The sequence below is a fragment of the Mizuhopecten yessoensis genome, unplaced genomic scaffold, assembly GCF_002113885.1.
Source record: "Mizuhopecten yessoensis strain PY_sf001 unplaced genomic scaffold, ASM211388v2 scaffold10225, whole genome shotgun sequence".
NCBI lineage: Eukaryota > Metazoa > Mollusca > Bivalvia > Pectinida > Pectinidae > Mizuhopecten > Mizuhopecten yessoensis.
Window position 1 is genome coordinate 637,507 of NW_018408440.1, and position 17,372 is coordinate 654,878.

Sequence of the window (17,372 nt, forward strand, 5' to 3'; positions counted from 1 at the left end):
GTAGGAATGATCGACTCATGGTCCTGACAAAGTGTTGTTATTTTTCAGGTCAATCAGAAATCCAATATGGCCACCACAGTCGCTATTTTGTAAATACCTATTCTAAACTTAAAAACAATTAATAATAGGCCGATCTTATTTAAAATCGGTCTAGGAATGATCAGCTCATGGTCCTGACAAAGTTAAGTTAACATTATACTTAACTATTTTTTACTTAAATTGGTACATATTTCAACAACAAAAATAAATACTGTAGGACTCAGGTGACCGTTAAGGCCCATGGGCCTCTTGTTTTGTTTTGTTTTCCCAACTCCCTTCATGCCTCTACTCACAACATCCTGTATCAGTTTTATAAATGTCACTTAAATGTTTTTATTGAAGGTCAATTTAACAGGACAACTCCGGATAGGGGAGGTAACTCAGATACCAACTTCAATTTTATCCTTTGTTCCTATAGCTTGTGAGAGTTTCTAGTTTCTAATCTCAGCTTTGGGGTGAATTGGTTATGACTGATATACTATTACTCCTGGTAGAATGATGTCTGTATATAGTTAGCCTATCATGTATTGATTCATGTCACTTTATGCTGTGCTAGCATTTCAACTTCGGCTCATTTCAGTATCTCCCTGCAAAGCTTGGCCTCAAAACTCACCTGTCATCGTATACTTGCAAGATTTAGGATCTAGATTTCATTGCACTATTGTAGCTTATGCACACTATCGTTTGGCAGAATTGTTCAATGTTAGATTAAATCTATATAAATAAACATGTCACATAATTAAATATGTCACATGTTACTGATGTCTGTAATCTATTTCCATAATGAGTCCTTACAAATATCATTGTTGTGTCACCTCTGTGTTATACATGTTTAAAGTGTAGTGCCTTATTTCTGATTTTATATAAAATTTGTGTTGAATTTTCCAATTATCATTTTACATTATTTTGTACAGTTTATTAAGATTGTATGTTGACTGATTTCGTTCTGTTTTTGGTGCTGGTTTACTTGGCCTTTATCCTTTATGCTGGTTTGATATATTTACCAGGGGTATGGCCTGGCCCCGGTTTCATCAAAGTTCCTTAACTTAAAATCGCTTAGGAATTCCTTAGCTAAGGTTTTCCGAAAAATGCGTTTCATGAACGTTCCTGAACTTAACTAAGGAGCTCCTTCAAGTTAAGGAACGTTGATGAAACAGGGGCCTGTTTGTGTATATATCCTGGTGGTATGGTTACAGATGTGAGATTTCAGAGGGAGGGGAGACAACCTGGATATCAGTGGTACAGGTATCTGACAAACTTATATTCCTGTTTTCTACACATTTCAGATGAAACCAAATTGGATGCTCCTCTACCTTCCATTGGAATCATTATCGGATCTATCGTGGCAGTTTTCCTGTGTATGGCTATAGCGGCAATAATGATATATCTGCTGGTGAAGAGGTAAGCTTTCAACATAGCATTAGGGTGTTGAAACAATCTTCATATCAAGAGGTGAACAGTGTTTTTTTTTTAAATAAACAAAGCATTTTACTACTAAAAGACTAAATAATGATTTATATTTTTTTGTAAGCAGGACTGGAAATTGAGGTAATAGGTAGAGAGCAGAGACTGTTCTCCAATTTCGACGGTAACTTAATTAGAGTGGTTGCCGTGACAACAGCAGACAAAAGAACCAATGGGACTATTCATTATTGATTGGTTCTTTTACAAAAGTTCATAATTGATTCCTGAGAAGTTAACTGAGGTGGAAAATCTTGGAGTCTGGTCCATTCTGCGCTTTTTTGTTCAGAAAAATGTAATATGTTGAGTGTCGAGGAGGTAGGGAGTCTGTACACAGGGCAATGCTCTGATTGGAAGGATCGGCGAATGTTCATGACCAGCCTAGGTGTAGCACTGTAATGTGTCCATACAAAATGACTAGTATCAAAGTGAAATAAAATGATTTCCTCCAAGTGAAATGCAGATAACTTTCATTTTATTTAAGGCAATATATTTTGGTTAAAGAAATTTTGTACGAAATCCTTTTTTGTATTTTTCAGAAATCAAAACCAGTGTAATGAGACGAAAGGTGGAGAGTGTGATACACTGCACTATAGCCACGGTGAGGGTAGGCATTATACTCAGCACGTTACTCATCTACTAACTACCACCCACTGTAGCATACAGGCCTTGTCATAGGCCCAGGGGCAGGCAATTGTCACTCGTAGGTCCGAGGGGGGGGGGGGGGGGGGGGAATAATAGCTACTCGAAGGCCATGCTAGGGGGGATTGATAGCACAGGGGAATAAGATAGAGACTTGAGAGTCATTTGAATAGAGATTGTTACTCACATGCAACTGGGGGTGGGGGTACAGGGTAGGATGAAGATTGTTACTTATAGACCTCTGGGTAGGGGGGGAATAAGGAATGTTACTCAATAGGCTTTAGTGTAACAAGTTACCAATTCCAGGATACAGTGGGGTAAGGATGTGTAAATTATATTTAAAACAGAATGAGATCTAGTGTAAACTGTGATTTTGTTCGGAAGACCTGATATGCTACAGTGGTGGACTTGGCTAGAGTCATAGTGTTTCTTGTGCACAATTAAAACTTGTTTTTCATTGTCTGAAATTCTTATCTCTAACTTGTTTTAATGGATTTGTCCCTTTCATGTCCAATATTTTGGATGTTGAAAGGTGTTGTCAGTCAGAGGCATGTATATTTAGTTGAGAGGCTGGATGCTGCATCGATGTTAAAAACTAGAAACATTTTTTTCTTGAATTTTTAGGGTAGAATGATTTTGCATTTCTTTTTTAAAAGGGGAAATTTTGATTAAATGATGGCGACAGTTGTTGTCAGGATATTCATTTTTGTTTTGAAATTTGTTTCTTCAGTTTTACTTATAATTTTCCAATTTTATAAGAGCTTGTTAATTTTTTTTGTCAATTCTACAGCATGTAATCAACAGATTTAAAGATAATTAGAAGAAGTATCACAACAGTTTCAAGTACATACACACCTGATAAGGAAGAACTGATTTATCCCAAGGACTGTTGGCTGACTAAGCTTGTCCAGTTTACCTCCATGGCACACACCAGACAAATATAGTGTCTTTGTCTCGTCAATCAGCATTAAACATACACAATATCATATTTTAAAAAAGTAATGAAATTAAGCTTATCGGATAAAATTTGTATGTTCATGCTTCAATGAACAAGAGTGGATGTTCATTTCTCTTGTGTGGTCATTATTCAGTGAACAGGAGTGTATCGTATGATCCACTTGTACCTTAATAGCTAAATATCATATACTGCTTTGTTCATAGCAGAAAGCTTGGTGTTTAGTTTAGTTAAGTCAGTAGCTGGAAAGATTCACCCTTACACAATATGTCTTTCTGGCCAAATAGAGATAATCTGATAATCTCCTGATAATCTTTAGTGTGCTTCGTCTTCACTTCTATACACTCTTCACTCCATTGTAATACAACTAACTCTCCATTGTCATATCTTCATCATCAGTTATCTCCCTTTTAGATTACTTGTATTCAGTTATCTCCCTTTCATATTACTTCCCTTTATCTCTACTCCATATCTGCATGGTACTGTTTTACAGGGATATTACTGTGTTCATATGAAAATAAAATGTATAACAAAAAGCTTTGTGTTCAATTATAATGAATAATTGTTTTATTATTTTACTTCTTTTGCATTTTTAGAAATTCACTATTTCTTATTCAAAATTCTAAAATTTTAATATAGCTGAAAAATGTAGCGATTTATGTATAACACAGTAATGTCTTTCTGCGGTAGTCATACTCTGCATGCTGTCGTACTTCGCATGCTCTGTCTGCACGACAAGGCTGCATGTTCTTGATACCAATTAATTTAAGGATATTATGTTTACGTTCGTTTTGCATGTTTAGGGAATGTTTGATTGTGTTATGGTCATTTTCATTATGGAAGCCTCACTGGTTTCATTATCAAATTGCATTTAACTTCTTCCTTGCTCCTGGTACAATGCCATTCGAAAACTGTTTTTATATCGTGGTAATCAATTTTGTCAATTAGGTGCTGTAAGAATTCAATCTGTTTTGAATTTAGCACCATTTTTTTGTTCAATAACTTTACCTTTTATTAACATTTCCTTTTACCGTAACATTGAAAGAATATCCTCACCCTTTTTTTAAATGTAATTGACAAAAGTATAAATAAAGGGGGTAAAAAATGAAATAATTGTATGATATTCTCTAAATTTGACAATGAAAAGTTTTCAACTGTGTGAAAATGATGATTTGAAAATGACATGGTTTAAAATACTACATTGATATTGAGTTTTTGCATGATTTTGGATTTGATGCTGGTTGTTGAATCTAACAGTATAAAGAATACACCACTGTATACAATAATGTGGACAACATTGATTATCTACTAAAGGAAGCAATGAGCTTGTAGCCAGGGTTTATTGTTTGCATGCTATTTGCTAATTTTGTGGGCACATGTCACAGTGACCTTTGACCTTGACTGACGTGCAGATTGACAGACATAATGAGGTCCCATTCATATAACAGCTTAATGGCAAATGTCGGGAATAATTTAATTGGGCAGAATGCTAGCTTGCTTGGTATATGATCCGGTTTAGTTATAGATTTTTCAAAGTCACGGTAAGATTATTAGTGTTTTCAATTTATGTGTGGCTGTCTCATTGGTAAATAGATTGTTCAAGCCATGCTCAACTTCACCCATAGTAAAAATTTTCAATTTACGCCTGGTTATTTTTGTAAATTGTTTCAGTCAGGCTTACAGAAATGTGATAATCTATGGTGTATTTCCTTGAGCTCGTGATGGAATTCCCATTTATATATCCACGTCTTTGTTGTTAAACAATTACGATTTTGAAACTAAACATGTGCAGTGGATAATTTAATTAGTAGTGTCTGTGTTGTTAGTGAAATCAGAGGAAAAACCTTGTTCATGTCTACAAAGTATAGATGTAGACTCAGGATTTAATGGGTTGATCGACTAATTTAATCACGGGGTAAATCTAGTCTATGTTGAGGGGATTAGCAAACTTTGTTCTTCTTGGCAATAAAATGTATCACAAATTATCTAAGCTTGATTAGATCATATAAATTAAATGTATTCAAAAGTAAAAAGTATTTTTTATGAAATTACTATTGATAAAATATTAAATATAAAAGAATTATTTCAATTGAAAAACGAATAAACCTTTTAGTTAACAGTAATAAAAAAATTTTTCATTACAATACTTTGAACCTGAGATAAACCTAATATAAGTTTCTGATAGTGGTTTTCAATACTTTGATTTGAAGATATGATAGACGTTTTTTTTCGGTATTTAAATATGACGACTTTTGCATTACATTTTGAGAATATTTGTTTATGATTTATTGAAGTTTTTGACATTGATCAGTTTAAGTGAGGAGTATTTATCTGTTTTGGCAGCGTTCATAATGTTTCGATGTAAATTTATTGAGAGTAATGTAGAACTTGACAGTAATGGACAATGCATTATTAACAGACAGATTGAGAGCATTACACCGTTTGACAGTAGCTGAATACCAGAACATGTACGTAGGAGAGTAATATAACGTTTGACACTTTGACAATATTTGACTACCAGTACATGTATGTGTGAGAGTAATATACTGTTTGACAATATTTGACAGTATTTGACAATGCATATGATTGATTGTTAGTATTTGACGGTTGACAACAAACACTCATGCCCATTATGCACTTACAACATATCCATTCTGTATATTGTATGAACTAAGAGGTTTCAATGCAAGAGATCATTTCCTTTCTTTCCAAGAAACATAACTGTTGGAATTTATCAAACAATTCGGAAAAAAATAATAATGAAAAAAGGTATGAACAGTACATGCATTTGGTGTTATCATCTCTGATAGAGTTTCCTCGGGTAGTATCACACATAAAAAACAGGATTCAATCTTTGAAGTTTGGCAACCCTATATCATGAGAATAAAATTTGAACTCAAATCTGAAATGGTATTCTTTGAAACTGTATTTGAAACCTCTTGTACTGCCCAAGGGCTAAGGGCAGTTTGCTGTGTTGGCTACCCAATGAATTCCCTCAGAATTGCTGTAACCTTGATCCTCGTTAGGGTACGAGAGACCTGCAAAGCGTGTGCGCTACCTACTTACCTTTGGCCTATTTGTTTCTCTCCTGTAGTTGTGCATTGTCCCCCGTTGGAGCCTCATATGAACGTGGGATGTAAGTAGAACAAGCACTGGAGTTTTTTGGAGATTTTTACTCTTCTTTCATCAGTACAGGGCTGCTTTCCAGCCAAGTACGCCTAAAGCTGCAGGTGTACTCGGGCAGCTATAACCAAGTACACCTAAAGGCTTATGTCAGTACAAATTCTTAGCCAAATATGCCCTTCGCTTTAAAGATTATAGGCCGCTTTTTTCCGCCAAGTTTGCCCAAAGCTTTCAGGAATCAACACTGCTTTTCATCCAAATGCACCCATTTACTGCATCAGCTTACCCCAATCATCACTGAATCTCATCAGCACAAGAAAAATTGCACAAACGTTATTTCCTTTTGGAGAGGAAGAATACATAATAAAGAATATGGATGCTGTGTCCTGAAACCTTTGGGCACTCGTTTATTTCGAGGTGTAAACTAAATTATTACTGATGTGTACCATAAACATACAAATGTAGTGTAGAACTTGTGTGGTAGATTAGTATAACAGATACTATTGACTTCAGATCTAACACCATTACAAACATATAAATATAACATTTACTAACATTCAACATAACAACTGTTCCATTTCATCCCTCATTATTAATTAATCTTACCAGATTATAACCTCCTGTAAGATCTCGTCTTAACTTGCAGTATGTAATGTTTTGTTAGGAATTTACATTGTTGTGTAGCTTGTCCAACGATGTTGGTACTTAGTTAGTACCTGTGTTTCCATCTGTATTGTAGTCAGTATTCAACAAATGTGTTTTCAATAGAGACTGGTTTTCAAGAGAAGTAGGCTTTATATTTAAAAGTGATAAAACAACATTTAGAGAAAGTTAGTCTTAAAATTCAATAAAAAAGTCCTGTATTTAAGGAAATTTAGTCAATTATTCAAGTGGTGTTTGTCTGATATTGTATCGGCTTATAGCAAAGTCCATTCTCATATTCAACAGGGTTTGGTCTTTAATGGAAATAATTAAGTCATGTTAAATTCATGAGAGTTAAACTTTTATTCTGCAGAAACAGAAGTTAACATGCTTAGTATAATATTCAACAGTTTATTATTGTATTCAACAGTTTATTATTGTATTCAACAGTTTATTATTGTATTCAACAGTTTATTATTGTATTCAAGAGAGTTTAGTCTTATATTGAACAGTTTTTTATTCAAGAGAGTTGTGTCTTGTATTCAACAGTTTACAGTTTTGTATTTTAGAGTGTTTAACGCTATATTTAACAGTTTTGTATTTAAAATCGTCTTTTATTCAATAGAGTCACCAGAGTTGTATTACAGTCAAATGACTTAAGTATTCTATTCAAATAATGTTTGTCATTAGAAATCAGTGTTGTCTGACCATTACATCAAATTAGGCTCATTATTGATGACCGTACAGTCGATTACAATTTGTCTCTGTAATGAAGTAAGTTTAGTCTCTGTGTTATGGATTAAGTTAAGTCTCTGTGTAGTGGATTAAGTTAAGTCTCTGTGTAGTGGGTACATTTTAGTCTCTGTGTAGTGGATTAAGTTTAGTATCTGTGTAGTGGATACATTTTAGTCTCTGTGTAGTGAATACATTTTAGTCTCTGTGAAGTGGATACATTTTAGTCTCTTTGTAGTGAATACATTTTAGTCTCTGTGAAGTGGATACATTTTAGTCTCTTTGTAGTGAATACATTTTAGTCTCTGTGAAGTGGATACATTTTAGTCTCTGTGTAGTGAATACATTTTAGTCTCTGTGAAGAGGATACATTTTAGTCTCTGTGTAGTGAATACATTTTAGTCTCTGTGAAGAGGATACATTTTAGTCTCTGTGTAGTGAATACATTTTAGTCTCTGTGAAGTGGATTAAGTAAAGTCTCTGTGTAGTGGATACATTTTAGTCTCTGTGTAGTGGATTAAGTTTAGTCTGTGTAGTGGGTACATTTTAGTCTCTGCAGTAGATAAGGATTTATCTGTGTGGTAGATTAGGATTAGTCTCTGTGTAGTGGATTTAGTTAAGTATCTGGGTAGTGGATTAAGGTAAGTCCCTGTGTTGTGGAATAAGTTAAGTATCTGTATAGTGGATTAAGTTTAGTCTCTGCAGTAAATAAGGATTTATCTGTGTGGTAGATTAGGATTAGTCTCTGTGTAGTGCATTTAGTTAAGTATCTGGGTAGTGGATTAATTCTCTTAAGTAGAATAAGTTTGGTCTCTGTGTAGTGGATTAAGTCTTTGTAATAGATTTAGTTTAGTCTCTGTGTAGTGGATTAAGTTTAGTCTGTGTTTAGTGAATATCTGTGTAGTGGATTAAGTTTAGTCTCTGCAGTAGATAAGGATTTATCTGTGTGGTAGATTAGGATTAGTCTCTGTGTAGTGGATTTAGTTAAGTATCTGGGTAGTAGATTAAGTCTCTTAAGTAGATTTAGTTTAGTCTCTGTAGTGGATTTAGTTTAGTCTCTGTGTAGTGGATTAAGTTTAGTCTCTGTGTAGTGGATTACGTTTAGTCTCTGTAATAGATTAGGATTAATCTGTGTGGTAGATTAGGATTAGTCTCTAACACTTTATCTTTGTAGAAATCCTACCTTAATTAAAAAGAAATATTTATTAAAAATAAAACTTAGTGTAGATAGCTACAACTGTGTATATTACTATTACTTAGTACGTAGTCCCACCATATCATATGGTAGTGTGTCAGCACAATTTAGATGTAGTATGCAAGTGAAATAAAATGAATGAAAATATATATAGTAAACATTGTTATATCATACTCATTTCATACACAGATAGATCTATTAACTAAGTATTGTATGATGTGATTTTGAATTTTCCTTAAACGGCCCTTTGATTGGCCTATATCTGCCTCAGTAAGATAAAGCCAAATATAAGAACAGCATCCTGCAGTATTCAGCTTCGTCAACCAGGAAAACAAAGAGCAGGGAATCAAATCATTTCATGATCACATCCTTGATGTGACCATTTTTTTGAAATTCATAAAATGCTTCACAAAACAGTCATTATGTGTGTGCTAAATGTCTGGCATGGCAGTGTGGAGTGGTCCCTGTTAATGGTTGTACTTCCTCTGTAGCGACCGTGCCCCTGTTTCCTCCGCCTGGCTCGTACAAGACATACGTAGATCCACACACTTACGAGGACCCAAACCAGGCTGTCCGGGAGTTCACACGAGAAATAGACGCTTCCCATATCACTATAGAGTCTGTTATAGGGGGAGGTAAGTTGTGAGCAATCTGTCTGTTATAAGGGGAGGTAAGTTTTAAATGACAAGTTATAATAAAGGGAGATAATTTTGTATGACAGTCTGTTATAAGGTTAAAATAAGCTGTGTGTTCAAACTGATTTACAAGGAATTCAAATTTTGTGGTTTTCTGAAAATTCTTTTTTTCCTTTTTTTCCTTTATTCAATAAAAAGAAAAATCAAATCATCATTAAATTTTTTGCTTTTTCCTGTGTGTAGTTTTTGGAATTTAGATTTTTTCCCTGTTAATTGGATATGTCACATATCGAAGTAAAATCATTAAAATTGTATTCTTTGAATTTTGTTTTACTATCCAAATTTTTGTATATTCAAATAAAAAAGCTTGAATTTGTCTGAATTCTAAAGTCCAAGTCCTATAAAAAAAATAATGTTTTCTTTGATTTTATGATCTATTGAGGTTGGTTGAGTTTTGATTGGCTGGTTTGTTCTGTTTCCAGGTGAATTCGGTGACGTTTGTAAAGGTAAACTTCGTAAGCCTGCCCACCCTGAAATGACGGTCGCAATCAAAACACTCAAACCAGGAGCCACAGATAAAAACCGTTTAGACTTCCTGACAGAGGCGAGCATCATGGGACAGTTTGATGATCCAAATGTTATATTCCTCGAAGGTGTCGTCACAAAAAGTAAGTTCCATGGAACTAGTGGGATAGTGTGGCAGTAATATAGGGCATCAGATCGTAGTGTGTAACATGGCAGTAATATAGGGCATCCAATCGTAGTGTGTAACATGGCAGTAATATAGGGCATCAGATCGTAGTGTGTAACATGGCAGTACTATAGGGCATAAGATCGTATTGTGTAACATGGCAGTAATATAGGGCATCAGATCGGAGTGTGTAACATGGCAGTACTATAGGGCATCAGATCGTAGTCTGTAACATGGCAGTAATATAGGGCATCAGATCGGAGTGGGTAACATGGCAGTACTATAGGGCATCAGATCGTAGTCTGTAACATGGCAGTACTATAGGGCATCAGATGGTAGTGTTTAACATGGCAGTAATATAGGGCATCAGATCGTAGTGGGTAACATGGCAGTAATATAGGGCATCAAATCTTAGTGTGTAACATGGCAGTAATATAGGGCATCAGAGCGTAGTGTGTAACATGGCAGTACTATAGGGCATAAGATCGTATTGTGTAACATGGCAGTAATATAGGGCATCAGATCGGAGTGTGTAACATGGCAGTACTATAGGGCATCAGATCGTAGTCTGTAACATGGCAGTAATATAGGGCATCAGATCGGAGTGTGTAACATGGCAGTAATATAGGGCATCAGATCGGAGTGGGTAACATGGCAGTACTATAGGGCATCAGATCGTAGTCTGTAACATGGCAGTACTATAGGGCATCAGATGGTAGTGTGTAACATGCCAGTACTCTAGGGCATCCGATCGTAGTGTGTAACATTGCAGTAATATAGGGCATCAAATCTTAGTGTGTAACATGGCAGTACTATAGGGCATCAGATGGTAGTGTTTAACATGGCAGTAATATAGGGCATCAGATCGTAGTCTGTAACATGGCAGTAATATAGGGCATCAGATCGGAGTGTGTAACATGGCAGTAATATAGGGCATCAGAGCGTAGTGTGTAACATGGCAGTACTATAGGGCATCAGATGGTAGTGTGTAACATGGCAGTACTCTAGGGCATCCGATCGTAGTGTGTAACATGGCAGTAATATAGGGCATCAAATCGTAGTGTGTAACATGGCAGTACTATAGGGCATCAGATGGTAGTGTTTAACATGGCAGTAATATAGGGCATCAGATCGTAGTGTGTAACATGGCTGGTTAACAGCTACCCAGAAATACTTCATCACACCATTTCTGCCGAACGTGTAATAATCCTCACAAGGAAGCAGCACTACTTTAGTATTTTGTCAGAAGCACTTAAACTTCTATAAAAGAAGTAGCAGTTCTGTTGTGAAACCTTGCTGTAATTTAATTTTTCCTCCTGTGGCAGGTAGTAGATTTTTGTGGTTTCTTTTAAGATTTATTACTGTTTGAAGGTGGTTGTTCTGTACAATTATTACTTATTCATCTTTTCTGGCTTTTGAAAATAAATATTGTCTACTTTATTTATATTTTGTTTCTTTCATTTCTAGGTCATCCCATTATGATTGTAACCGAGTATATGGCCAATGGGTCTCTAGACACGTACCTCAGGGTAAGTCAGCATGCTTATACTAAACCACCCAATAGACACTAAACTTAGGGACTTGCGTCCCTGATGAGGTCCAAAGGTTTAAATATTTCATTTTCTCTCAGGAAAATATTTATGATACAAGTTTTTATTCGTTTTTACTTTTTCCTTGAAACAAGTACATCCATTAAAACTTTGGTTGGGATATTCTTCTTGTATTCAACGGAGCATTCGGTATACATCAACATCTCGTTATACTGCCACCATTTGTCCAGAGAAAATTTTATATAGGGAAATGTATGTATTAAGGAATTCTTAAGAAAATCAGAAAAGGGGATATTGAAATATTTTGGCCGTAAACAAGGTGGTAAGTGAAATTAGGGGCATTAAATCGAGGGTGAACTATATTTGAAATATTTTATTTCTTATGTTACTTGTCATTTTTGAATAATAATCGTAATATTTTCATTTTAAAAATGATATTTTAAATGGTAAGTCATTTCAAATGTTGTCTCCATAATGTTCCTGAATTTATCCCTCACTATACTGAGCTACACTGTTGGACAGTGTCCCCTAAATCTGTGTCTAGATATCAAGGTCACCAATGTCTCGTCAAATGCTCTGTTGTCAAAGATTTAGGAATAACGTGTAAATCATCACTGTTTACTTTTGCTGATCGCTGAGGAAGGAAGAAATGAAATTTGATGATTAATTATTTGAAGTGAAGGCTATCGAGGCTGTAATTATAACACGGCCATTCATAGGTCCACAGATCACTGAACACAACATAAATTTTCGGACAATCACATCGCCCGATTACACAGCGACAGGCAACACCACTAGAGTCAGGATCCTACCCAATTACAGATCGACAAAGTGATAATCTAATGTGTTCAAAATCCCATTCCCGCCGATGACTAAGGGCCGATTTGCATTAAGTATCACATTTTTCGTAAGATTTATTTTTTTGCTCTGACCTCTTGTGAATAGAAATTAATTCAGAATTTCTCCCAAAATATGTAATCTGCTCTCTAATGCAAGGATTATGCTGAAGGAAGCCACAGCCGATATGTATATATTGATATGTTGTCAGGGTATAGCCATACCTCAACCACTACGTTCATCTCCCTCATGTCAACAATGTCCGTTACGTTATATCAGCTCCGACGACATTACAGTAGACAAATTACTTCACATTTATATGAGAAACGTGTCTGATTTCACAGACACATTTCGCATACGAAGTATATGTATACAGCTAAGACACAATTAGGAATATGAGATACCCAGGGTTGTAGGGTCTAGATGAAGTCATATACAGGAGAAATAGTATCTTTTCAATTACTGTTATGTAAATCAAGGCTTATTCATACACAAGACAAGTAATTCTTTAAAATCAAAGTGGGTTTTGGTGTAGAGTCAAGAATTCAGCAACTTACAAATAAGAAAACAAAGTTTCAGCATTATACAATGTACATATATACACATTAAAAGATAAAAGTTTATTTTTTATAATATATACAAAACGTGTTCCTTGTTGAAAACGTTTTTCAAGCATGTGAGTGACCTAGACAGATCCGACATGATAAATGGGCCTACTAATGTCGCAGCTTTATGCCGAGATTAGAATGGGAAATGTTCATTAATTGTTGTGTGCATGATCTGGTGGGGAGAATACTTATTTAATGGTCAGTTTAAGTAAACCTGGCTGATGTTAGCAGCTTTAGGTCATTGTATCCTCATCACCACCAGCTCTAGCGGGAACTTGATCCGCGTCTATAGGAGATAGAGCCGAGGCTGTCCTCATCTGAAGGAGTTGGAGCCAGGGAGTCGTATAACCTTCTTGTACTTTGTCATCAATTCATGACAGCTTTGTCCTCAAAGGGATTGTGTTTTAACCACACAATCAAACAGACAGCAACAGTTCCTACAGTTAGGTCCACCTTCATCATCGGCAGGAGTTTGAAATATTAAGAAATAAAGGCACTTTTAAACAAACTACTGAGTAATGCAGCTCAGTTAAACAAGGTGCCTCAGGAGGCGAAGTTGATTAAAACAGTTACAATATAAATACCCTGCCTACCTTACTTTTAGGTATACCAAACCTAATATGGCTAGTGTCTTGCAATTGCTATTAACGTCTGAAACACCGTCTTTGTAGGACCTTTGTAAGACTATTTTATACAATGATACCTTTTAGCTACCTTATTTTTTAGACAGTCGAACATTTAGAGAAAATGAATTAGACTTGCAATATGTTTATCACGATCTGTTGTACTTTTTGTTCACAGAATAATGATGGGAAATTCACGATCATACAGTTGGTAGGAATGATGCGAGGTATAGCGGCTGGAATGAGGTACCTCTCAGAGATGGGCTATGTTCACCGAGTAAGTGGATCTCATTGAAACAACACACTACTGCACAAGTGATCTTTAACAGAAAAGAAATTTCAGCTACACACTTGCCAACTTTTTGAAAATGTCATGTTGGGGGAGGGGGGATTACGCGTGCTCAGATTTAAAAGCATCGATAAAATGTGTGTATGTACACCATGGGGAAGAAATAACACCTTTAAATGGCATCTGTTTTAGCTGTTCTTTCAGATGAAATCATCCGATCTTAAGAAATAGGAATAATTTAGCACATTCACTGGTTGGAAATGCTCAATGTTCGGGTCCTAAATCGGGACCCCCTCTCTAAATAGGGTTAGCAAGTATGCAACTGCAATATGAGTTGTAAAGCAATATCATAATATACTACATTGATTTTGTTTCAGGACCTAGCAGCTAGGAATATTTTAGTCAATGAAAACTTGGTATGCAAAGTGGCTGACTTTGGTCTGTCTCGTGAGGTGGACATTGACACAACTGACGGTGCTTACACAACAAAGGTATGTAACTCTTTTGGAAGAGTCAGTCATTGTTATCTCCCCCTTTATGTAATTAAATTTACCATCGTGTACATCAGAAACATTATTTGTACAATCTGTTTGTTGGCCAGCCTTATTTAGATGAGCTTTATGTGAGTGAGTATGTAAATGTTGTCAGCTTTACTAAGATTAATGAAATAAAATATTTAGCCTTGATGAAGTTAATTATGTTTGACTTGTATAAATTTGGGCACTCTACTAAGATGAACATTACCTATGACCTGTATGTAACCTTCTGCCTTACTGAAATGAACATTATGTGACGCTAGTGTAATCGTCAGCTTTTACTAAGATGAACATAATATGTATGATGTGTATGTGTAGTTGTTGTCCTTATGGAGGTGTGTATTACATATTATATCTAACCTGTATGTAGTTGTTGTCCTTACGGAGAAGTGTATTACATATTATATCTAACCTGTGTGTAGTTGTTGTCCTTATGGAGATGTGTACTACATATTATAACTAACCTTTATGTAGTTGGTGTCCTTATGGAGATGTGTATTAAATATTATATCTAACCTGTATGTAGTTGGTGTCCTTATGGAGATGTGTACTACATATTATCTCTAACCTGTATGTAGTTGTTGTCCTTATGGAGATGTGTATTACATATTGTATCTAACCTGTATGTAGTTGTTGTCCTTATGGATATGTGTACTACATATTATATCTAACATGAATGTAGTTGGTGTCCTTACAGAGATGTGTATTACAGATTATATCTAACCTGTATGTAGTTGTTCCCCTTACGGAGATGTGTATACATATTATATCTAACATGTATGTAGTTAGTGTCCTTATGGAGATGTGTATTACATATTGTATCTAACCTGTATGTAGTTGTTGTCCTTACGGAGATGTGTACTACATATTATATCTAACCTTTATGTAGTTGGTGTCCTTATGGAGATGTGTACTACATATTATAACTAACCTTTATGTAGTTGGTGTCCTTATGGAGATGTGTACTACATATTATCTCTAACCTGTATGTAGTTGTTGTCCTTATGGAGGTGTGTATTACATATTATATCTAACCTGTGTGTAGTTGTTGTCCTTATGGAGATGTGTACTACATATTATCTCTAACCTGTATGTAGTTGTTGTCCTTATGGAGGTGTGTATTACATATTATATCTAACCTGGATGTAGTTGTTGTCCTTATGGAGATGTGTACTACATATTATATCTAACATGTATGTAGTTGGTGTCCTTACAGAGATGTGTATTACATATTATATCTAACCTGTATGTAGTTGTTGTCCTTATGGAGATGTGTACTACATATTATATCTAACCTGTATGTAGGTGGTGTCCTTATGGAGATGTGTACTACATATTATATCTAACCTGTATGTAGGTGGTGTCCTTATGGAGATGTGTACTACATATTATAACTAACCTTTATGTAGTTGGTGTCCTTATGGATATGTGTACTACATATTATATCTAACCTGTATGTAGTTGGTGTCCTTATGGAGATGTGTATCACCTGTTACAGGGAGGAAAGATACCGGTGAGGTGGACAGCACCCGAGGCTATAGCATTCCGTAAATTTACCACCGCCTCCGATATCTGGAGCTACGGGGTGGTAATGTGGGAGATTATTTCGTATGGTGAGCGACCATATTGGAATTGGTCCAACCAGGATGTGATACGAGCCGTAGAGAAAGGGTACCGCCTACCTCCCCCTATGGTAAGTCAGCTACAGCAACAAAATAATTTATCTACAAAGTTATAGTGTCATCTGCTCAGGAGTTTGAACAAAGAATACTGTAGATTTCATTGAATTAAGCAGGCAGAATCAGGATATTAAGCCGAAGAGAGATCCTGTTTTAAGGAAGTTAATATTAGAATCTTAATAACCAATCAAAATACATACTCAGATGTGATTATAGGGGACAGCTCAGGTCTGAAGAATTCAAAATTTGTAAAAAAGAATTTTCAAAATTCAAAACACACTTATTGCTTCATAAGAAATTTATATATTAATATCATAGCATTTAGCCTGTGTTGCTTTTATGAACATCAGGAATACCGAATTTACTTTGTATCTTCATTCACACTGTAACTCGTACAGCGTTCCTACATCAACAAAGGTGTTGTACACGTCCTGTTGCTATGTTTACATTACTCTATGTGTCGTGTCTCCCCAGGATTGTCCTGAAGCCATCCACCAACTCATGCTGGACTGCTGGCAGAAGGACCGAGGCAACCGTCCAAAATTTGTACAGATCGTCAAGTCTCTAGACAAGTTCATCAGGGCACCAGAACTACTACGCAAAATTGCTAAACCAAGGTACACTTAATGGGATTTCTGAAAAGTGTGTGCAACATGTATTTGAGGAACCCGCCAAGATTTCAGTTATATAAACACTGTCGTATGGTTATAACAAGTTCTAAACTTGATTAGATTTTTGTGTTTCAGTCAAGGTTAAAAAGTCACCATCTACTACTTTTGAAGTAAAACACTTATGCACAAGACATAAAATAAAAACAAGAGAGATTTGTGCACTGTATTTTGTTCTATACAGTAAAACTTTGTGATAACCCTGATAGAACTACTGTGTTTAGATTGCATCACCTCAGGTCATTGTACATATGCTATGTCTTCTTAAAGAGGTTGAAAATGGAGGAAAACCATACTCCTACCACTGGTAATCACATCCACCATTTTCCGATCACGGGGGAGTATCTTTATAAGGCCCCGCTCACTTATTGTTTGGTTTGTGTTTCAACTGCTTCAGCAAAACTTCTAAAAAAAATACCGGTAGAATCATATTGCTCTCTTAATGTGCATTCAATTGCCATTTTAAT

At 35.5% G+C, this 17,372-nt stretch overlaps 1 protein-coding gene across 8 annotated transcripts in view; it reads left to right on the plus strand.

Annotated features, from left to right (window-relative positions):
- LOC110459792 (ephrin type-B receptor 1-B-like) overlaps nt 1-17,372 on the plus strand; it is a 143,725-nt gene that overhangs the window by 120,837 nt on the left and 5,516 nt on the right. For 3 of the 8 annotated variants that reach the window (XR_002463932.1, XM_021512235.1, XM_021512237.1), the window contains 11 exons: nt 382-414; nt 1,326-1,440; nt 2,040-2,107; nt 6,192-6,233; nt 9,281-9,424; nt 9,907-10,092; nt 11,583-11,644; nt 13,912-14,010; nt 14,400-14,513; nt 16,057-16,251; nt 16,712-16,854. Coding sequence is in view for 7 of the 8 variants with exons in the window: in XM_021512235.1 (XP_021367910.1) it covers nt 382-414; nt 1,326-1,440; nt 2,040-2,107; nt 6,192-6,233; nt 9,281-9,424; nt 9,907-10,092; nt 11,583-11,644; nt 13,912-14,010; nt 14,400-14,513; nt 16,057-16,251; nt 16,712-16,854 (1,201 nt within the window). In the remaining variant the exon portion in view is untranslated. The remainder of the gene's footprint in view (nt 1-381; nt 415-1,325; nt 1,441-2,039; nt 2,108-6,191; nt 6,234-9,280; nt 9,425-9,906; nt 10,093-11,582; nt 11,645-13,911; nt 14,011-14,399; nt 14,514-16,056; nt 16,252-16,711; nt 16,855-17,372) is intronic. The other 5 variants (XM_021512238.1, XM_021512241.1, XM_021512236.1 and 2 more) reach the window with 4 other exon arrangements.